At 39.1% G+C, this 23,519-nt stretch overlaps 2 protein-coding genes across 3 annotated transcripts; both read left to right on the top strand.

The window, feature by feature from the left end:
* Window positions 1-192: 192 nt before the first annotated feature.
* Window positions 193-11,349, top strand: gspt1l (G1 to S phase transition 1, like). Its single transcript, XM_081366286.1, has 14 exons — window positions 193-735; window positions 2,193-2,234; window positions 5,029-5,274; window positions 5,856-5,889; window positions 5,981-6,058; window positions 6,204-6,384; window positions 6,642-6,796; window positions 6,880-7,020; window positions 8,762-8,855; window positions 9,052-9,132; window positions 9,216-9,389; window positions 10,150-10,239; window positions 10,401-10,569; window positions 10,691-11,349. The coding sequence occupies exons 1-14, from the start codon at window positions 540-542 to the stop codon at window positions 10,741-10,743; spliced, it is 1,734 nt and encodes a 577-aa protein (XP_081222412.1). The 5' UTR covers window positions 193-539; the 3' UTR covers window positions 10,744-11,349.
* Window positions 11,350-14,047: 2,698 nt separating this feature from the next.
* On the top strand, window positions 14,048-23,497 carry nde1 (nudE neurodevelopment protein 1). 2 transcript variants are annotated; one of them, XM_081382600.1, is made up of 10 exons: window positions 14,243-14,356; window positions 14,444-14,493; window positions 15,341-15,445; window positions 15,622-15,775; window positions 17,425-17,573; window positions 17,678-17,814; window positions 17,992-18,177; window positions 18,262-18,347; window positions 21,081-21,214; window positions 21,341-23,497. In XM_081382600.1, the coding sequence occupies exons 3-10, from the start codon at window positions 15,360-15,362 to the stop codon at window positions 21,387-21,389; spliced, it is 981 nt and encodes a 326-aa protein (XP_081238726.1). In that variant the 5' UTR covers window positions 14,243-14,356; window positions 14,444-14,493; window positions 15,341-15,359; the 3' UTR covers window positions 21,390-23,497. The 2 variants fall into 2 exon arrangements, with proteins under 2 accessions (XP_081238725.1, XP_081238726.1); XM_081382599.1 differs by having other exon boundaries at window positions 14,048-14,493.
* Window positions 23,498-23,519: the final 22 nt, after the last annotated feature.

Here is a 23,519-nt window from a genome sequence, read left to right as displayed (position 1 = left end):
CTGCCCTTAAGTTGTGATGGTATTTTTACATAAATAATGCATCGGCTAAAATGGCTGTTTTATTACATTAAAAGCCCATGAAAGTGACTTTAAAGTTAAGCTTCGAATATATTTTTAAATATAGTTTCATAAGTAAGGCGAACGGAAATTGGTTATTAGCTAGTAAAAGAGGTAGTCGGGTTCATCCATAATGCGGACATGTAGTTTTCTCATCGATACCGCTCCGAAGCCTTTCGTGTTTTGCCAGAAGCTAAACCACTACATTTCCCAGAATTCAACTCGCTGTTGCTCCGCGAGGTCAGGGGAGTCGTCAGCGCACACGAGGACTCATTCCGAGCTCTTAGTCAAACCTCCCTTTCTCTCGCCCCTCGCTGAGAGACACCGGCTGTTTGATTTCAACCAAACGGGGGGAAGGCCATACGCCACTAACAGAAAGTTTTAACAACGCACGGGGTGACCTTAACAGCGGCTAAGGCCGGACAAAAAAGTGATCAAGTCAGTGGCTTTAAAGCGCGCGTGTGTGGAACAGCTGTGTGGCGATGGAAGCGATAGACACTGCCCCTGATTCCTGGGATCAGGAGGACGATGGCGAGGCCCAGGTCGACGTGCAACTTTCCAATGCTCTTACTACCACCCTTAACGTGGACGCCAAGCCGTTTGTCCCCAATGTGCACGCCGCAGAATTCATCCCGACCTTCCTGCCGAAGGGCTCCACGGAAACTGTGGAGTCAGCGGGTGAGTTCCCGGTGTTTTCACGTCTGTTAACCGCTTTAGCTGTTAGCCTCACACACGCTTGTTCGCATGAGCTTAGCATGGATGCTACATGAGAGTTACCGTCAACGGCTCGAAGCGGAAACGTGGCCAACGTGTTATATGGAAGTTAACAATCAGAAGAACTTGCTTGACGTGAATAATAAGCGTTTGCTAACACGATAATAACACTGTAACAGCGGTTCGTGCTAGAAAGTGAGTCGTTTGGGTGGAGACTGTGCTTGTGAAGCATTTTTAGCCTTATAATAATATATACCTGGCTTTAAAGAAAGAGTTAAAAGTGTGTTCAAGTAGTTCTTTGGTTAACTAGACAGTTAGCTGAAGCTTTAGTCATGTTATTGCCATTTTATTGATACACGTGAACATGCCGTTTGTTAGCATGGCAATAATCAATACTGATGATCAGAGGCCCTGGCGCTTCGTAATCAAACAGATTCTTTCATTGCTTGATTGTTTGAGGGGTCTCTTTTGGCTGGGGTTTGTTTAATGGTGAGGTTTGCCCCCAACCCCCCATGCTGTCTTATTGCAAACATGATGTGTCCTTATGCGCTGTGCTGTTGTGGTGGAACAATGAAAGTCAATTGTTGCCCTTAATCCCCTTAGATTATGGCACGAGAAGTGTTTCACCTCCTAGTTTTAGATTGAATACTTTTATACAGAGTATTATCTACCAGAAAAGATGGATGATGTCAAAGCAGCTGAATGTTGCCCCTACAGCCAAGACTCAAACTCTTACCTGAAGCCTTCGTGTGTGTTACCTGTTGTGTGTTTATAAGGTACACACTGGAGGTCTTCTTGGAAAGATCAGTGTAGCGTGTAATGGAGGTAAACGTGGTGATATGATCTGATCTGATCTGCTTGTTTAACTTTTCTCAAGCTTATTTGCATAAAAATAACCTCTGTAGAGACAGGGTGTTGTTGAAGTATTCTAAGCGATATGAAAAGGATTGTAAGAGATTTGAGAGCATTAAATTTGACCGTGGGACTCAAATTCATGATCTTGTCATAAAATAACTAATTTGGATTCACAAAGCCCCCCGGATTCACAGACCAGGCTTAAGTTAGACTCACTGAAAGCAATTTGCACTGACATATCATAAGATATGTCAGTGCCATTGTTTGTTTCAAGATGCACACCAAGGCACGTTTATAAAAACTATTTAAATGCCCTAATTGAACTAAGGACTAATCCTGGTTTAGTCTAAGCCCTGTCTGTGAAACCGGGGCTATAACTCATCTCTGTCTTACCACAAGTGGAAGATATGCTGTTCACATACTATTATTACATGCATAGCGCAGTTTGTTGTCCTCAAATGTATTTAATGTTGACAAGCAATTTCCATTTTAAGATAAGTATTCTTAGTAACTAGACTGTTCTGTATAATTACAGCTATAAAAATAAGCATTTTATATTCCTGCAGGTCCTGATACGGATGCCAGTGTGGAAGTATCAGAGCCCGAGGGTAAGTAAATGCTGAGAGACACCACCACATTGTTTTTCACATCCTCATAATGATGATAATCATACAGATGAGTCGGCAGCTAAACTGGTCAACCAATAAGAATTGTGCTTTTGGTCACATGCCCAGAGCCGCTGCTGTAACAAATCCACGATTTGGTAGTGCGCACAAACAGTATTTTGCTAAGGGATGATGCAGTCTTGTATTTTTTGATAAACATCATGGCGATTTAAAACAATTCTGAATACTTGTGTGGAAAAATTATAAATATTGTTTGACTTCCTTTCTTTTCTGACAAGCAGAGATCAGAAATGGAAAGCAGGCTAGCGTAGCACTTTTAGAATCGCAGTATTTCTGCTTTTCTATTCCAGCGCCACCTACTGTCAAAGAGTGAGTTTTAAGGGTGCTTAGATTGATCGGCGGCCGGTCAATATCGACTGATAATTGTTTTAAATAGTTTCATCGATGGTCGAACAGATGACGCAAAACCCGCAAGACAATTTTTCTTTGCACAGCTGAAATTGTTTCACTACTTTCGCCAGTCTTGTCTGGTAGTTCTACCAGGCATCTGATAATAAATTTGAAACTCCTTGCAGAGACATTGCAACGACAACAACCCTACAGTAATGACAGCAAGAAACTTGTGCTGTGCGATTCTACTGCATTTCTTTCCTTCATAGCGGTGTGCTTTCGTTCCTCCCGAAAAGCCCAAACTTAACATCCAAATCTGCTAAATCAGTGATTGTCGTAAAATGCATTATACTGTTACTAAACTGCAGGACGTGCTCTAATGAAAAGTGAATCAAACTGCATTAAGCATGAAAGAGTTACTGTTCCCCAAGCAGCTTTCTCTGTGTGCGCTCTAAAGGCCCGTTCACACCAAGGACGATAACTATAAAGATAACGATAAAGATATAATTCTAAAAATCGTTCTCCATATTAAAGAATAACAGAGTTCACACCACAACTATAACGATAAAGATATGAGGAACGATATCGTTGGGATCACTTTCAGAAAGATTTTTTTCCAGCTGTCGAACGATAAAACACTGACAGCCAATCAGAATCCATTCTAATTTAAAGGTCTCGCGCATTTAAAATGGATCTGGATCATCCGGGCGCGCGCGTGCTTAGAAAAAAAAGACCGTTATCGGTCGCTGGTGTGGACACATATATAGTTATCTTTCTCGTTATCTTTATAGTTATCGTGCTTGGTGTGAACGGGCCTTAAAGGAGAACTCCGGTCAATTTTAACATTGAGCTCATTTTTTTGTAAATTTGGAGTGCTGTCAATACAGAGAACAAGACAAAAATCGGTGTTGCCTACACCGTGTTATCCTCTTTTTAAAATTTGCACCCTGTTGACTTCAATGGGGCAAGTTTTAAACCTGCAAGTTTTAAACCTGCTTTTAGCCTCTTAACATCCTTGATGTGTCATTACAAGTGCACAGCTAATGTGAGTGATTCAATCGGAGTAAACACGAGTGAATCTGACTGCAGTAGATGTGAAAGATATGAATAAAAATGATGTTATTTCAGCCAGCGCACATACATGTATTTTCTTCCTGTTTTCGGTCGAAGTCCGAAGGTATGTGCGCTGGCTGAAATAACATAATTTTTATTAATATCTTTCACATCTACTGCAGTCAGATTCACCTGTGATCACTCTGAAGGAATCACTCACATTAGCTGTGCACTTGTAATGACACATCAAGGATGTTAAGAGGCTAAAAGCAGGTTTAAAACTTGCAGGTTTAAAACTTGCCCCATTGAAGTCAACAGGGTGCAAATTTTAAAAAGAGAATAACACGGTGTAGGCAACACCGATTTTTGTCTTGTTCTCTGTATTGACAGCACTCCAAATTTACAAAAAAATGAGCTCAATGTTAAAATTGACCGGAGTTCTCCTTTAAGGCCGGCGACACACTGGCTGTGTGCTGTGTCCGTTTTTATTTCGGCTCCCGTGTTAACAGGTTAAAACGTGTGCATGCTAGAAATAGAACCAACGCCTATTTTTCATGCGACACGGAAGCGTGTTGGAAGCGTTCCAGGCTAAATAGTATAGGAAAAGATGTTTGTCATTTTGACACGAATACATGACAATAAATGACATTTTGATGTTTGAAAGTCTCTAGGTTTTGACAAATGTTATTAAGAAAATATTATTGATTTTCAAATATTGCACCTGTCAATACAGAACAAAATATTCTGTAGCCTATTTTGCCGTCAACACTGCCGACGTTGTCTTTGCTGCTATATATTTATGTTTAACATGAAGTATAGGCCTTTCACAACTCTCCCCATATGTCAAATATATCACCAATGAGGCTTATATGTCACCTAGCAGCAGCAGCGCCGCGTCAGACACGTCTCTGGTGTGCAAAGACAGAAAACGCCACGCTCACGCCACGCTGCCAGTGTGTCGCCAGCCTAAGACTGAGTGGACCAAGGGCTTCGATTTTGCACCTAAATGATCAAATACACACAGAAATATGTCAATGCCCGGCTTAGTGAGTATTCACTTAAACAATTGGTAATATATTAGGTGAACATAAACAGTTGGGAAATAAATCGTATGTGTATTAGTAAATTGATCCGTGCATTAGGTCCTAATCTCCTCTTAGAGAGGGAATTAGGATACAATACTTAATACAGTGCCACATATTGCACATGTGGCATTGTGTCCTAATATCAAACTGCAGTATTAGTCAAAAAGGAAATGGCTGAAGTTGTTGACATACAACCAACTGTGAGTGGTCAAACGGTGTAAAATGATAATGTTGGTTTTTGACTTCAGCTCCACCCATGGAGAACGGTGATGCAGAGATGACAACAGATGACACCTGGGAGCAGAAAGGGAGTGAGCCCAGTGAGGCTGAGGCAGAGCCAGGAGGCCCTGGAGGAGACGCGGGTCAAGCTGAAGAAGACTCCCCTCAAGAGGAAGGAATGGAGGAAGAAGAAGTGCCAACACCTAAAGTAGCCCCCACACAGCCAAATGCCCCCAAGAAGGAACATGTTAACGTGGTCTTCATTGGTCATGTCGGTTAGTTTTTGCATATTGCATTTACATGAATGATTGATGCTGGAGTCTAGTGTCCTGTTTTGATTGACTTTGAAGGTTTTAAATACTCTAGGACTCTTTACTTTTCGGTTGATTCTTATGAAAAGATTTTTAATGAATTGAGACCATTAATTAGTTTGACTTTTTTTAAAAAATATTTTATTTGTTGTTTATATTTAGTTTTTTCTTTCTATTATTCACTTGTTTCATGCCATGAATATAGCAGTGGTAAATTATAAAACAAACAAGCATGATTGCATAGTAACTTAATACAATTTCTTTGGTTTGTTGCATTAACTTTTTGTCTTTAGCATCCATTTCAATTTCTTAAAGTGAGTAATTCTAGTAACTTGCTGGAATAGTTTTTGCACTTGGCTCTAAATTGGTTGGATTTGTTATATAACCACTTTATTATTAATCACTTACCATCAAGGCAGCTCGGTTCATGCATTTCAGAAGCATCATGGGGAACATTTTTAAAAATGTCTTTGGAGAACTGTGAATTGGCTATCTTTATCTGTCCTGGCCTCACACTGAATTTTTCTTATCTCGTATTCCTCCAGATGCTGGCAAGTCAACTATTGGAGGGCAAATCATGTGAGTTGTTGATTTTTACACTGTTTTAGCCGAAGTAGTTGGGTTTTCCATCCCGTTTCTGAAAGCCCTGCTTTCTGCCCATCCTCCACAGGTATTTAACAGGAATGGTGGACAAACGAACTCTGGAGAAGTATGAAAAAGAAGCCAAGGAGAAGAACAGGGAAACTTGGTAATTAGCTTAGTTGAGTTAATTTACCAGAACATCGAGTGGGTAATCAAACAGATTCCCTCCAAACATAGCTAAAACTTGTAACACTTCAGTAGTTTTTGTGCCTAGAGGTGGAGTGATTTTTTATAGTAAATGTTTTTCTCAGGTACCTCTCTTGGGCTCTTGACACAAACCAGGAGGAAAGAGACAAAGGAAAGACTGTGGAAGTCGGACGTGCGTACTTCGAAACAGAGAAAAAGCACTTTACCATTCTGGATGCACCAGGCCACAAAAGCTTTGTGCCCAACATGATTGGTGGTGCTTCACAGGCTGATTTGGCAGTGCTGGTGAGTCATAATTTTGAATAGGCACTGAAGGATTGCCCTGAGAAATATCCACTCATGCTACCTAAAATTCAGAAAATCCATGGAAAAACCTGAGCTATGAGCAGGGCGATGTGGTCATGGTACAGAAGAGGGCGCTGTTTGAATACAGATGTCAGACTCAACAGGCATTGACTGTCACTCAGAAAACAGAAAAGTTTGTTTTTTGTTTTTCCATTCACTTTAGTCCCTGTATTAATTGTCACTTTCTCTCTCTGAAGGTAATCTCTGCAAGGAAAGGAGAGTTTGAAACAGGCTTTGAGAAAGGAGGCCAGACGCGAGAGCATGCCATGTTGGCCAAAACTGCTGGAGTAAAGCATTTGATTGTACTTGTAAACAAAATGGATGACCCAACAGTCAACTGGAGTCTGGAGAGGTCAGTGAATGAACATCTATATACAAAGGGGGCTGTTGTTGTTGTATATTACTTCATTAATATTATTCACTGTTTGCACATAGGTACGAAGAATGTAAGGAGAAACTTGTTCCATTTTTGAAGAAAGTTGGGTTTAACCCCAGGAAAGATATTCATTTTATGCCATGTTCGGGACTTAATGGGGCCAACCTAAAGGAGCCGGCGGATTACTGCCCTTGGTATACGTAAGTGTGCTGAGCTTGCTAATTGCTACTTTTTTTTTTTGTTTGAAGTAGAGATGCACCAAGTTCAATTTTCTTGACCGATTCCGTTTTTTTTTTTTTTTTTTTTTTTTTGGTGTTCAAGTGTGACCTGCCGATACCAATTTTTGCCAAATCTGATTTCCTTCTAAGAACTGTAATTGACAGCATATACAAAAAAAAAATCTACTTTTCTTCAATGTGCAATTTTATTTTCATAAAAAAACCACAAGTAAAAAGTCAGTAATAAAATAAGAACAAATAAACAGTGCAAACAACAGCACAAGCAAATGCAATAGAATAAAGAGAGATATGAAATAAACACTGCTTAAAGTCCCTGTAAAGTCAAAATTAAGTATGTGTTCTGAGTTTGTCACACCACAGAAAAATGTGTTATTAGCCACCCAGCCAAATTTGAATGATAAAAAAAGCCGGCAAGTACATAAAATAAGCTATCAAAATCTTGAAAAAATGAGCAGTAGTCTCTGCTCTCAAACGCTGGGGGCGTGTCCGCTGGCAGCGCTGAAACCACGCCCACTCGCAGGAAAGCTCGCTCCCGTCGACTCGCCACACTCAACTGTCACCGCTACAGCCGGAAAGGATGCTCCTAGCAGCTTAATTTGTTTTACAAAGCCATACATGTTTGAGCCTGGACTACCTACTATAATTATAACATAAGCACACAAGGCAACTTACACTCATTGGTGGGCACGCACTGCCGATGATGGCACCAGTTGTCGGCACGACGGGAGGATGAAGGTCGAGGCGGGAGATAATCGGTTCGGCCACATTCACCAGTAACAGCGGATTATCAGTGAATGAATCCCAGTTACCTCCGACAAAAGTTTATAAAACTATCCCTTATAAAATGATCACAACAGAGGCGGGTTTTGGCGGTGATCCTCAGCTCTCCATCAAGGTGGCTCTTCACAAAATGAATCCACCTCTTGTTGATATGATAGTTTTTTTTAAATTTAAATAAGGACACCGATCTGTTTTGTACGTGATCGCATCCAGGTAATACGCATTTCCGTGACGAAGGTATAGCTAGCTAGCAAACTGTAGGATGTAGTAAATAATAGTACTGACAGTAACTCGCGATTGAGTTGCAAACTGATGCAAATGGGCTCCAGTGCGTCATCGAGTAGGGGAGTGTCCAGGAGATCAGGGGCTCCAGTGCGTCATCGAGTAGGGGCGTGTCCAGGAGATCAGGGGCTCCAGTGCGTCATCGAGTAGGGGCGTGTCCAGGAGATCAGGGGCTCCAGTGCGTCATCGAATAGGGGCGTGTCCAGGAGCTCAGGGGCTCCAGTGCGTCATCGAGCCCCCATTTAAGCCCCGCCCAAAAAATCCGGAACACAGCAACGGTGAAAACCTGTTTAACGGTCTAACTCCATAATTCATACAGTCTTTGTAATATGATTTAGCAATACATTTCTAACATTTATAATGTGTTTAGAATTTTTAGAATTGCCTTTACAGGGACTTTAAAGTTTTGGTCTAAAAGTAGGTTAGTATTCAGCATTAGGTGGCTGTCACTTTAAGAGTTTATACATTGATCCAATATATATTTTTTCTCAACCATTTTCGTTCCAAAACTTGTTGTTTAACTGAATACTCGCCAAGACGGACATTTTAACATACTTTTGTATGTGTGACACTGCAATAAAAAGTGCATGAATATTGTGTCTCACTGTTTTTGTGAAATGTGTTTGTGTACTATGGACAGAGGGTTACCATTCATTCCACATCTGGACAGTTTGCCAAACTTCAACAGATCAAGTGATGGACCAGTCAGGTTACCCATTGTAGACAAATATAAGGCAAGTAAAGTGCATGAATGTGTTTCGTTTTAAATTATGTTCTTTGACAACAAAATATAAACATTTGGGGACGGGGTTGGGGGGTTAAATGGTGAAATGTTTTTTTTCTTTATTTCTTAGTAATTATTTTGCATTGTACTACTTTGTATGAATGCTTTGAAGTTCATATGTCATGTATTGATGTGTGTTTTTGCAGGACATGGGCACTGTGATATTGGGGAAATTGGAGTCGGGATCAATCAGTAAAGCTCAGCAACTTGTGATGATGCCCAACAGGGTAAGAGTATGGTAACGTAACACTTTAAAGCGTCAGGTTTTATGTCTGAATGACGTATCAGTGCCTACCTCATCTGTGTGCAGCACACTGTGGAGGTGCTGAGTCTGCTTTCTGATGACGTCGAAACCGATGATGCTGGACCAGGAGAGAACTTGAAGTTGCGACTCAAAGGCATTGAAGAGGAGGAGATCCTGCCCGGCTTTATCCTCTGCAATGCTGAGAACCTTTGCCACACTGGGCGCACCTTTGATGCCCAGGTCAGTGAAAACTCATTTTACCTGAATTTAAAAAAATACAAGCCAAACATTTTATTTAAAGTAACACCAAATAGACCGAGAATATATTCAAATAATATTAAAATATCAATATTTTTCTTCATTCAGTTCTTTGCAACAGAATCAGATTTAACAGATTTTTTTTTTTAACCAATTCTAAAAATAATTTTTTGAGGGTAGCGTAATTTTACCAGTGATTCCCAGCACAGCTAAACCACTGTTTGCAATAGTTACAGCACAGTCCGGCTATTGCAAACAGAAACAAGTCTACCACAGAAAAATTTCATGTCGGCACGTTATTTGAGCAGACATTGCTTTTCCGGTGAGTGTGAGCGGTACATGAGTGGAGCGTTCGCTTGGGCCGTAAGCGACTGAGCAGATAGCGCAGACACGGAGCAGAACATTGAGCAGAACAAACTTGGTCCCGGTACAGACTTACTGACTCGACCTGAGTCGCTACAAAGTTGTGTGCCTTTGCAAGCGGAGCCGCTCGCCAAGTTACAAAAAAGGCTGCGAGAGAGTGAAACCTGAGCGCTGAACACTGAGGGGCGGCATATATTTTCTGCCTTTTTTCTCTTTTGGCTAAAAACCAAAAATGCTGTTTTCGGCCGAAAATTTTCGGTGGCTAAAATTTTGGTCCATCCTTAGTTCTATCAACAGTATTTCTGATTGCTCCATTTTTCTTTGCGTTTTGCTTTGCAATTCCCCATAATAATTGTGCTTCTGTCTCTGCCATTTTCAGATAGTCATCATTGAACACAAGTCAATCATCTGCCCAGGTTACAATGCAGTTCTTCATATCCACACCTGCATTGAAGAAGTGCAAATTTCGGTAATGGGTTGAGAATGTTACTCCACATTTTCAGTTCTTACATTGACTTAATATTTGTGTGGAAATTCTCTTGTGAAAGCCTGTTGACTTGAGGTGAGCACCCTCATTTACAGCTAGTTCTTTACCAAAGTGGTTTAAATGTACCTCTGGCCACTTTACAGGCCTTAATTTGTCTGGTAGACAAAAAGACGGGGGACAAGAGCAAAACACGACCCCGCTTCGTCAAACAGGACCAGGTGTGCATTGCTCGTTTGAGAACAGCTGGGACCATCTGCCTTGAGACCTTCAAAGATTTCCCTCAGATGGGACGCTTCACCTTACGAGATGAAGGTGAGTGGATATTTTCACCAAAATCAAGTGTGATTTTAACTTGCCTTCAACTCGGATTTGTAGTTTATTTCTGTTCTGTGAATTTGAGTTCTTTGAATATTTACTTTTTTTTGTATTTCAGGGAAAACCATTGCCATTGGAAAAGTGTTAAAACTTGTTGCCGAGAAGGACTGAAAAGAACGTTAAGTGGATCTGAAACGACTGACCGAGGCGGAGGTAGATGCTGCTACGGCCGCAGCACACTTCATAGCCCTCCTGTTCTTTCTCCCCTTCGCCTCTTGAAGACCAGCTTAAAAAACTTCTCTTAAAGAAATCTGTTTTTAAGCAAATGAAAATGAAATCAAGTCCACGTGTCAGCTTTCTCATATTGAGAGCTCAGCGATGCCATTGTTTTAGGTTCTCCCCCATGACCTGTTCCTCATCAATCTGCACACGTTAAATGGCAAGAGATCTAGCTCTCTTCCAAACTTTTTTTTATTGTTTTTTTTTTTTTTTTTATAATTTTTCTTTTTGCTTCCATCAGAGAAATATAATGGCAGCATATACAGTAACCGTATGGTGGACCAAGATTTGCTTGTTAACATAAAATGATTTATGAGCAGTAAAGTTTGAATGATTAACCAATTGAAACCAAAATGTTAAAATCTTGGTTATACATGTCTCCCATTGCTTATTCCCATTTTGGTTTCTGTTCACAACGTTCTTGCAAAGTGCATGAGCGTGTTCACGTTATTAAAGCATCTTCTATGACAATAAAATATAAAATTGGGGAAAAATTTGTATTGTTGAATTTTTTTTTTCCCCCTCTTCCTCCACAAGATATGTTGTGCTATATGCCTGAATGTTTTCTTTTTAAAAAAGTGTGATGGAAATATTTGATCTCGGCCTTGTTAATTGAAGATGTTTTGGTGAAGTTTTGTCTTGTTTAAAGGGGTGGTATAATGCCCTTTTCACAAGATGTAAAATAAGTCTTTGACATCCCCAGAGTGTGTATGTGAAGGTTTAGCTCAAAAGCTTAGGGGCGGGGTTTATGTAAATTCTAGGGTTCGTGGTGTCACCAACCCGAGAGGAATGTCGTGTAGTCCCTACCAGCCGTTTGTTGTGGTCCTTAAAAAAGCAATTTCTTTAAAAGAAAATATCTCCCTTTGCTTTGAACTTTGAGCGTTGTAACTTTGCAGATCTTGTTTATGCTCAAACAGCAACATTACACACTAAAGTTAGAAAGGTGAAATCATAATCAACCACCCCTTTAAAAAAAAGTGTTGATCTGTGTTTTTTTTTTTATGATTTGGATTCCATCTAATTCTGCGTAAAAAGGTGTTAAAATGATTTAGCACTGTACATTACTAAATCCTATATCACTAAATAGCTTGCGTGTGCGAGCTGCAGTGATATTTTCAGTGTTTGCAGATGGTATAAACCCCATGTCTTGTAAAACAGGGGCTTGTTACCAACTATGTTTAGCAAATTGCTTAAAGCAGATGCAATGTGTTTTTTGTATTTGTGGGCGAAACTGTTCTGAGACCTAAATAGGGCAGTGTAGTCCTGCTCCAGATGTTCATACTGACGCACCCACAGGGAGTGGCTTTCCCTCCACTGTATTTTGTGGGTAAATACAGTAACTGACAGACAGAAGTGGAACAAGAGCTTCTGTATAACCTTTGAGCTTTCTGAGTAAGTGTACTTAATTTCTTTTCATTTTGATGTTTATAGTATTAGTTGCGTGGTAAGTTACTGAAATGACATTATTTTTGTATGAAAGCAATATTTGTAGTTTTTTTTTTAAATGTGGTTTTCATGCTCCAAGGCTGAGAGTAGATCGAAATGCACTCCAACGTATCTTCTGTCCGGACTGAGACTGATGAAGCTGGTTCGTACCCTGAAAAGACTTCGCACAAAGGAGTGAAATGTGGATGGAGTCACTTTCAAAAGCCAGCCCTGGCCATCTTCATTGGGAGTCTTCTCTTTGGCACAGGCACTGCACTGTCCTTGTTGTACTTCACGCAGGTGGGCAATGTGCCCTATTTAGTAGGACCTATATTCTTGTCTGTGGGGCTGATGTTTTTGGTCACTGGACTTGTCTGGGTGCCGGTCATTAAGCAGAAGATGATCCATACAGCCATGACCCAAATGAGCCATGGCAGACCTCTGCTACTTGAGCAAGGAGTTCATGCACAGTCCTGTGTTACCATTTCATAGAGACTGAGTTGTGGCTGTTGTTAGGAAAGAACTATTGTTTTATTTATGGGATGGCATGTAAATCATGTATCTTTATCCTGTCAAATGAGAATTTTTGTGAGTGTGTGTGTGTGCAATCTATAGATGTGTCTTCCATTGTGTGTGTGTTTTTTTTGTGTGTGTTCCTAGCAAATCCCTATAACTGGATTAAAATGGCTTCAAATGCTCACCGCTGGGGTCATCAGAGGTCAGAATTAATTCAGCTCTCGGGGCCTCACAGAAAAAGCACAAATATGTAGGTCAGCTCCAGGAAAAACCTTTAGATTAAAAGCACGAAGCACTGTTTTTGTCTACCATTCATTAATTTATTGATTGATTACGATTTAATGTATTCAATTATTGAACAGAATTAATGTTAAGCACATGCTGGTTGTCACCATGTTCATAGTGACTATTGTGTATCTGACTTGTATTTCTCCAGGTTACGTTCTCACTTAATTTTGGGAAATAGTACTAATAATTATGTATGATTCATAAAGAAATTGTTTTTGGGGTGTTTTCAATTTATTCAATTAACCTGTTCACAAAAGGATTCGTTCACGAACACGACTGAATCGGTTTGAGCGATCAACAATTCACCGAAAACCGTTTGTAACAGCAACTGACGATTTGACTGATTGGGCAAAAAGTTATTCAGAATAGCAGACATTTTTTTATAAATAGACAGCATTGCAAATATGTCCACGACATGATTGTGACACTGCTTTGTCAACGCATTAACGTAATGCAAATATTTAGGTTATAAATGGCTGTTTATAAGAGCTGAATCATTGCTGCTACTAACTGAACTGCCACATTAAATTACAATTATTGTAAAACAAAAAAACGTAATGCAATAAATACCAAATAAATATAAAAATTAGTTTATATGCCATGTCGTGATTTAAAGGGATAACGTTAGTTCACCCAAAAATGAAAATGTTGTTGCTCACCCTCATGTTGTCCCAAACCTGTATGAATTTCTTTTTTCTGCTGAACACAAAAGAAGATATTTTGAAATAATGTTGGTAATCAAACAGTGGACGGCACCCATTGACTTAAGGTTACATAGTTGTTGTTTTTTGTTGTTGTTGTTTTAATTAAATGGGTGCCGTCAACTGTCTGGTTACAAACATTCCTTATTAACTGAAGAAAGAAACTCATACTGGTTTGGAACAACTTAGGGGTGAGTAAATGATGACAGAATTTTCATTTTTGGGTGAACTATTCCTTTAAGATATCGCGTGATGACGTAAACTATGCAATGGCGTAAAAGAATCACGAAACGAATCGTCTGGGAAAAAAAATCGATACAATGAAACTTCTCATCGCTACAGTGTCAGTTGTAAATATTTTAAAGGTTTCGTGCAGCATTTTTTAGCGCCGTCTAGTGCCCGACGAAGATAAGGGAGGCTCGCTTAGACTTTATAAAAACGTAACCAAACAACCAACCGTTGGCTTACAAAATAATGGCATCATTACAAATTGGCCAATCAGAAGAAGGCATGAAACAAACCACGAGCTGAGAGTTTTTACACACAACAGAAGGGAGAATTCTATTGTCACGAGTGTAACGTGCCAGAACATATTTTTTTCAGTTATTTTATTTTCAAGAATCTGAAACATATTTTTTTTAGCTCAATATTGTTTCTCACAGGAAATAGATATTTGGAAGAAAGCAACTTTGAGCATTAACGTTACCCGAAGGTAAGTTGCTAGCTAGCGTGATGACTCTTGATAATGGTAACAATAACGTTAATAGTTTCATCAGTTCGGCTCAGTATGAGATGTGTTAGTCATCTAAAACGCTCGTCGCCATACTCTCAATAATATCGTTATTGTAATATACATCCTTTTAATCTAGTTTACATGTCAACATCTTCTTCATCCGTTGTCGACGTAACGTGAACTGTTAGCTTCTAGTATCAGCGCATGAATCCACCGACAGTTGTTAGTAAAACTTTGAGTGGCTGGTTTGCTGTTAGCCAGTTAGCAGATAAGACTGCTGTCTTTACATGTTGAGAGGAAGTTGATGTATTCTACGTCTATTAAGAATCTTAACTCTAGCTTAACATGTTGATAATTTTATAGTAAACAGAACTGCATATCACTTTATTGCACCGTCTGGGGAATTTTTTTTTTTTTTGTCGTTAGCTTAGCTTGGGTTGTAAATCGTTAAGACGTCTTCAGGTAGTCTAGTCACTCTGTCCTTAAATACTGACATATTGCTGCTGTTAAAAATGGTAGAACAACAGTGAATTGTACGCCTGAGGGGAAATATCTCTAGTGTTAGTAACGTTAGTTTTTCAAAATCATCACAAGTCACGCCCTTCCTCTTCTGTTTTTCCTCGCTATTACAATAAACTGTGACTCGTACAAGAGGAAACTATTTCAGTGGTAAAGCAGCTTTGTCTAGTCTCTTCTCAGTGAATGGTTTATGTACATAGATTGTGCTCATGTCTTATTGCTATTGTTATAATTTATTATTTTTATATATTCTTGATACATTTGTAAATCATATATACTGATATATTGATGGTTATTATTTTGCCAGTAAACCTGACTGAACAGCAATGAGTGAGCCTGAGCCAGCAACATTTGCATCTGTTGAACAAGAGAGGGACTACTGGAAGGAGCAGGCTGCCAAATACCAGCAGAGGTACATCAGTCTTGTTTTTTTTTTTTTATTCAGACTGAAATTTGATCTACAACGGACGTAAAGTAACTTTAGGAAAAGCAAGGCAGTTTTGCAGTGCACATGTTTGCGAAATAGAAACAAGTGTAAGATTTTGCTTTACAACCCACACTCATGTTATCGAATGACTGTGTGTTCAGGGCTGAGGAGACGCAGGAGGAGCTGCAGGAGTTTCAGCAGATGAGTCGAGACTATGAGGTGGAGCTGGAGACAGAGCTGAAGCAGTCTGATGCCCGTAACCGCGAACTCCTTACAGCCAACAACAGACTACGCATGGAGTTAGAGAACTACAAGGTACCGTGGAGCAACATAGACACATGGTTAATACATTGCTCTTTTAGAAGATTTATGGTAAACGACAGTCTCTTTAAATATCTGCATTGAGTGATTTAAAAGATTATGGGTCCATGGTACAGTTTGCAAACATGATAGAGCTGTTATTGTTTGCAAAAGGTGGCTCAGTGAAATATTATATGGAAATTTTTTTACTTTTTCTTGTTTTTGTAATGAATCAAATTGATCCATTACCTCAAACATGTATGTAAATAACAGTAAAAAGCTGAATTGCTTTCTTCTTTCCCTTTTGGAGATGCTGTGTCACTGATGTCTCATGAAGCATGTTAATTGTGTTTTATCTGTAATGTTTGAATACAAATTTTATTATCTACAATTGGCTTTCTTTCATAAGCATATAATCACAGATAAAAGCCATTTAAATCTTCTGTGACAGAGCGTGAACATCCAGAATGTCTGTCTGTTTTTTCCCCAGTATTTAGTGAATAAACAATCGCACATTCACAGACAAACAACAGAGATCCGATTCAGGATGAGGAAAGCAGCTGATGCTTATTTCTGCATCAGTGTCTGGAGGGCATGGAGGCTCACTCATGATTTTACTTGCTGCTTATTGCAGAAACATGGTTGTAAAACCATATTGTTGATTGGGTTTCAGTCAAATTACATCACATGCCAGTTAATTCCTCTGAAGTAATTGCCTATATCAATATTTGCTGATAAAAGTCCCCAAATGTTGATAATTTAAGGACATCATATTAGAATGATTTCTGAAGGATCATTTGACACTATAGCTATGTTTCCATCCAAAGTGGAGAATTTAACTTGTGCGCAAGATTGGAATATTGCATGAAAGATTTGCGAATAAAGCGTCCATCCAGTGAGTCAAATAAAACAAAATCTTCATTCCTGATAACTGGCGATAAATGTATCGAACAAAAATCGAAGTTGATACAGTAGAAGAAGCCACTGTATATAATATAGGTCTATAATATATTCTATATCTCAGTATAATAATATAATGCAATAAACACGATCATGTTATCTTTCTTTCTGATGCTGTTTGGGAACGTAGTGGACGTTTCTGGCAGGTAAGTTATTGTGAACCACTTTGACGACAGACTTTGTTCAGGCTTTTCAGAATGACTAAAACAGCATTTCAGATGCTGTGCAACGAGATCAGTCCGCTGGTTGGTCCATTTATGCCTTCCCATCGTGCATTCTCGTGACTTTTTAATGCGCATCAAGGAATTTATTCGGTAAATGTCCATCGTAGTTTATGCACATGTTTTCTTATAAGTTAAAAAAATTAATCCGTCTCTGTTGAGCGCATATTTTCTGATGTGCATTTTTAGAATTTCTGCGCATCTTGAAACATAACTATTGAAGACTGGAGAAATGATAGTGAAAATTCAACTATGACATCACTGGAATAAATTCCATTTTAAAATATATTCAAATAGTAACATTGTTTTAAATTGTAATATTTCACAATATTATTGTTTTTTTTTTCTGCATTTTCGGTCAAATAAATGCAGCTTTGGTGAGCATGAGAGACTTAAAAAAAAAGTACTTTGTTAAAACTAGAGTTCATTTTTCTTTCTCATTAAATGTTTTATCTCCTCTTGTGTGGTCTTGTTTACTAACAGGAGAAGTATGAAACACAACATTCGGAGGCAGTCAGGCAGATCTCGTCTCTAGAAGGAGACCTGGCAGAAACCACAGCCATCAAGGACCAACTACACAAGTATATCCGGGAGTTAGAGCAGGCTAATGATGACCTTGAAAGAGCTAAGAGGTGTGTTCGGTGCTTTTGCCAGTAAAAAAGAAAAATAATAATCGGTTATACATTCAAGATTTTCATGATTTTAACAATTTATTCCTAAAATCCTGCTCTTACAGGGCTACTATAATGTCACTTGAGGACTTTGAGCAGAGAATGAATCATGTTATAGAGAGAAATGCCTTCCTTGAGAGTGAGCTTGACGAAAAAGAGAATCTTCTAGAATCAGTACAGAGGTTAAAAGATGAAGCCAGAGGTAAACTCAATGGAAACCTGTTTGTATATACACCATTCACTCTTAACTGATGAACTTCTATTAACTGATGAACTTCTTTGATAGTCAGTAGTATAATCACCTGATTTGTCAGTCTCAGATGTTTGAACAGATTCAGTGTTTGTGAGCTGGTTGTTTGCTATCTTTCTCCGCGGGCAGATTTAAGACAGGAGCTGGCTGTTCAGGAGAAACAGGAGCGCAAGTCATCGATCAGCCTCTCTAAAGATGCAGAGAAGCCAGAGGCCACACCCGCAAGATCTGCCCTCCCATCTCTCCTCGCCACACCCTCCAGACCTCCAGGCTCAGGGAGTGCATTCAATACACCCTCAGCTTCCTACAGCAGAAGTGAGCTCATACACAGCACTGCCACTCATTTTGAACTTTTAAGAGGTAAAATGTTAAAGTTAAAATTGTTCCTGTCATGTCCAGTTGAAGGTCTGACTGGAACTCCGCTTACCACATCTGCACGGATATCTGCCCTCAACATTGTTGGAGAGTTGTTGAGGAAAGTCGGGGTGAGTCCAGCTGTAACTGAACATTATATCACCAAATAACACACACTCTTTCAGGTGAGATGGGTCTGTAGTAGGGCTAGGCGATATGGCCAAAAAAAAAAATCACGATAATTTTTTTTTATATCAGTCGATATCGATAATTATCACGATAAAAGTCAAATCTTTATTTCTTTCAAGTTTAAAGGCAGATTTTTGCTCCTAAGTGAAAGTTGTAGAAACCAGAGCGTTAATTGTGGTTTTAAACTACTCTTTATTGTTAGAACATATCAGGACCAACACTTGCCAAACAGGTGAACATTTCACAAATCTGAGGTAGAACATTCAAACATTTGTCATTTTTCCTTAACAAAATAAATATATTTATTGGACAATTTCTTAGTTTCTGCATGTGCTAATTTTTTTGGTAAAATGTAATATTCTGACTGTTTGAGTTTTATTAAAGGGGGGGTGAAATTAGTGCTGGGCGGTTTACCGGTTCATACCGAATACCGGTGTTTATTTTTGTTACGATATGAATTTTTAATATACCGCAATACCGGTGTATGTCGCTTTAATCGGAACGCGGCGCTGCGCGACAGTTGTCTCACCCCTCATTTACAACACACGTCTGCGGCGCATTACAGCTGCGACAAGGTTTTATTCCGTCCTCCACGCGGTGCGTCAAAATAGACTAGGCGCCTATATTTAGCGAAGCGGCGCGGAGAGCCGCTTCTGGGAAGCTTCGATCTGAAACACAAGCATTGACTAGAATGGGCACGAGACGTGTGGGGGTGAGAGTGTCTTTTTTCTCGCGGCGCGCGTGTTTTTAACGTATCTGAAGTGAACTGACGGTCTTTAGAAAAGTTTCTTTGTTATTACGATTGAATCTTTCTTTATCTTTCCTGATAAAGCAGTGTTTATGAGCGTTGCTGCTTTGTGTACAGCCGTTACCGGGGAAACCACTGTTTCTGCCGCTCCTAAAGCGCGTCCTGCTGGCACCTCTTTGTAAACAGCCTTGCAAACCTGTATTATTAATATTAGTGTGGATTTTTTCTATAATATTCACTCATGACAATAAAATAGGGCATTATAAGTAAATCTACTGCAGTATTTCCTCTCTCACTCAGTAGAAAATGTGGTTAACACCCATCATGCTTGAAAAAAAAAAAAAAAAAAAACGGTAAAAACCGTGAAACCGGTATAATTTAGAAAAAAACCGTGATGTTGATTTTTGGTCAAACCGCCCAGCACTAGGTGAAATGCTCATTTTCACTCAATCTCCTGTTAATCTTGAGTACCTATAGAGTAATATTGCATCCTTCATATCTCCAAAAAGTCTTTTGTTTTATTATATTTTTAATTGAAAGATTGGCTGTACCGAGACTTTCCGAAAAAAACGAGCGGCTGGGGGCGGGCCGTGAGGGGAACTTAGCTGTGCTAACGCGCCAAGCTAGTGACAACACACAGAGACATTTGTTCAACAGTTTTACTCACCGTTCCAACGCACGACCGCGAACCTTTATCATTGTGACTGCTCGATCCTTAAGCATTAGATGATCTGGGCTTTGTTTATAAAACAATCATCGTCGAAATGCAGGGAACAACAGCCTTACACAACTCCGTTTATGCTCAGGAAAACAAACTCCATCCACGGGTGCCTTAACGCCGGGTTCTTTGGGAATCTGTGCAGGGTTGTCTTGCCCTGGCAACCAAAAACACACTTCTTTGGTGACATTGACTTCCCAAAAGTCGGGCAGGGCGCTTTGATGGCGAACTGCTTTCACTCTCTTGCTCTGTTTTACGAGTGCGCGCGCGCGCCCGCGATCTTACCGGAGAAGTGCCCTTAGGACCCATATAAGGAAATTCCACCCTCTCTTACGTAAGACAGAGCCATACTCGAAAAAAACTTTCCGAAACTTGTGACAAACCGGAAGGACAATTTTTGGAACAAAAATACTCCTTCAAACGTACAACTTAACTTTTGAAACTTTGACCATGTTTAGCATAGGAATCCAACTCTTTAACAGTGTAAAAAACTCAGTATGCATGAAACAGTAATTCACCCCCCCTTTAAACTTAACCATTGGTCATCCAGTATCATGCATTTAGATCATGATAACCTCACTATCATGGCAAAATGTAACTTTATGGTTTCTATGGTATTTGTATGAAAAACAGTAGCCTAAATACATTATTAAATACTGTAATTATATTCCATTAGGCCTTTAATACATTGTCTACATTAATAATATAATACAATTCAATATGTATATCCCACATTTCATGGTGCAGTTAATATTACTAGGGTAACATTACAGTAAATCCATGGTAAATGATGGGAATTTGTAGACGGAAAAGCCTTGACTGTATCGTTGCGCAGTGTTTCTCCTGTTTGTCAGCGCTGTTTCATCTGCCTTTAAACTGATTTAAATCACTGAGACATTTGTGTTCCTCGCTGAATTCTGAAAGAGCTTCTCACTGGATTTCGTGACCGAGACCGATCAGTAAACGCATCTGCTCTAGTGAGCTCGCGCTGCGCTGCCGTTTGGACTTTGACCCGAGCGGATAATTGTCCGTGTGGCGCGCGGTTCAAATGAGTTTCGTTACGTTTTTGGCGCATAAACATTATCGAACATTTATCGACCTCTTGATATCGTTTTATCGAGAGAAATTATATCGCGATAATTATCGTTATCGTTTTATCGCCCAGCCCTAGTCTGTAGTTTTGATAAGAATGTTTTGTTCCTGTTTCAGAACCTCGAATCAAAGCTGGCGTCATGCAGAGAGTTACACATCCTTGAGAAAACACCCAGCCGTGCAGCAATTGGCCAGAGTACACCAAGCATTTCACGGGAAACCTCTGAAATCCCATCCAACACAAATGGCCTGTATGATGAGTCTCATAGTCTCACTATTAATTTCAGAACATCTCAATAATCAACCAGAATTATGTAGATTGTACCATATCTGGCTTGTTGCAATCATTTTTCTTATTTCTGTGTTATGTGTTGCAGGATGGTGAAACGGTTGGACTTTGGTACAGGATCCAAAATAATGCTCTGAATAAAGTGCATAAGCTTGTCTTTCGTTCCCACGTCATTGGGAAAACCAGTATTCCCAATACATTACTATTGAAAAGCTTTATTTTCAGGAGCTAAAGCATATCTTATGCCTCAAGTCTTCCACTATCTGAGAAGGGTTCTGCTTGTACACTCATATCAACCCTGCTATTGTGTCTATAATAACTGTTCACCAGCTTTCTGGTTCGTGGTCTGAAACTTTTACCTGTTGTTTTGCTATTGTGTTGGAGATTTGCATTGTGTTTTGCAGATGTAGCCTACTAACTCTTTATTTCACACTTGTTTGTTTGTTTTTTTATTTTTGTTTGTGTTGTTTTTAGGTAATGTTTTGAAATGTATAATCTGCACTGTAATCTTGATTTGCTCTCTTTGGGACCATAAATTGGGAGAAGTGACTGAAAGTGAGTCCATAGATTCACCTCTGCAACCCCATTATATTTGGCACTAAACTACTGATCAATGTCCAGTGAAACATCTACTGCACGTACTTATTGTTGGTCGCTGGACTGGAGAAATGTTGACTGCTGTTTTTTTTTTTTTTATGCAGAAATACCTGGTTTTATTTTTTTTAAACTAGCATTTTGATGAAATATGAGTTTGTTACTAATGGAATGTCATGTCTTTAGTGTTTAGAGATGCAAATGATGTTACAAGGAGGTGGGTGAGATGTTGTGAGCTGAAGCTGCTGTGAGCTATTGTTGCCTCATAAGGGCTGATGTAAGTAACCAACGTTAGTGTTTATGCATGATGAAAACCTTTTTCTTTCTAGTAATAGCTATTGAACTCCTCGTTTAAAAAGTTAGTGCCATCTTTGAATTCAAAGAATTCTTTTTCTCTACAGTACTGGAGAGTAATTGCTTATCATATCATGCACTGAACGTGAATTTAATGTGCCTTAATTTTGTGGCCATAATGAGCTTTGCCTCAAAGTTAACTTGTGTATTGGGGAACTTACTAGCCCGAAAGGGACTTGCAGCTTCTCTCGCTATTCTTCCCAATGTATTAATTCTCTGATATTTCAGGGATTTGGGGATGAAGAGAAATTGAATTCTGAGAGGAGTTTAATCCCTTAGTTTTCACATTTTTCTCATTTTTGAGTTGTAGATTTATTTGAGTAACAAGCAATATGAATACTTCAGTGAAGGGTACAGATATTTTTATGTTAAAAATAGAAATGTAAGGAAGAACTGATACATTATACATATATCCACTTTGCCTAGAGGTACTAATGAACAATTATAGAAATAGAGAATGATGGTTGATGGGAAGATTTAGCACACTTGATTGCATCATCTCAGGGCCTCGTGTAAGCAATAACCTCAGTAAAGGTATCATTACTGTCCAAATTCTGTATTTGTCTCTATATGCACAAGGCATGCACAGTTGCCACTTGTATAATTGTCAACATGACTTTTCTTTGCTATTAATGAACCTAAACATCTGCAATATCCATGCATTCCTCAGCAAGGGCAATGCTTGTCTGTAAAATCATTTTGTTGGTTAATCCATAACCTACAAAATAAATGTCTAGTTAACAGGACTGATTATTTGACTCTTTCTTTTCAGAAATATTATTGTTACAGAACGGACAGAACTCTTGGTTAATATGGTATTACCTGATACCCCCAGTTAGTTGTCAGCAGCAGCACTGCAAAAGTTGGCATGTTGCACAGATTTAAATCTTTTTTTAAAAAATGTTCTACTATAAAGAGAGCCAAGTTTATTAAGAGCCCATCTTGCCAGCAGTGAATTACCCCTTTAAACCTTAAAACATAAAAAAACTTGACCATGGTACAGTGTGGTATCACTTTTTGGATCACTTTGTGGCATTTGGATATATACTATAGTACCTAAGTGTTAATGAAACATGGTATTGCTATTGTACATGTCCAAAAACCGTGGCGGTATGATACCATGAATTTTGTTAGTGATAGAAATCTGGTTGCTTGTAAAATCCTGGTTTCATACACCCCATTACTGTTAGTCAGTTTGAATGAGTGAAGAACATAAGTACCAAATATAATTGTTAGGAGATAGTCAAGATTAAATTAGTTTAAATTATCATTCAAAAATTACACACAAAAAAAAAAGATAGTGAGAGGCTTTGGGAATG

This window comes from Scardinius erythrophthalmus (assembly GCF_964197995.2).
Source record: "Scardinius erythrophthalmus genome assembly, chromosome: 1".
Lineage (NCBI taxonomy): Eukaryota > Metazoa > Chordata > Actinopteri > Cypriniformes > Leuciscidae > Scardinius > Scardinius erythrophthalmus.
This window is presented reverse-complemented; position numbering and strand designations above follow the sequence as displayed.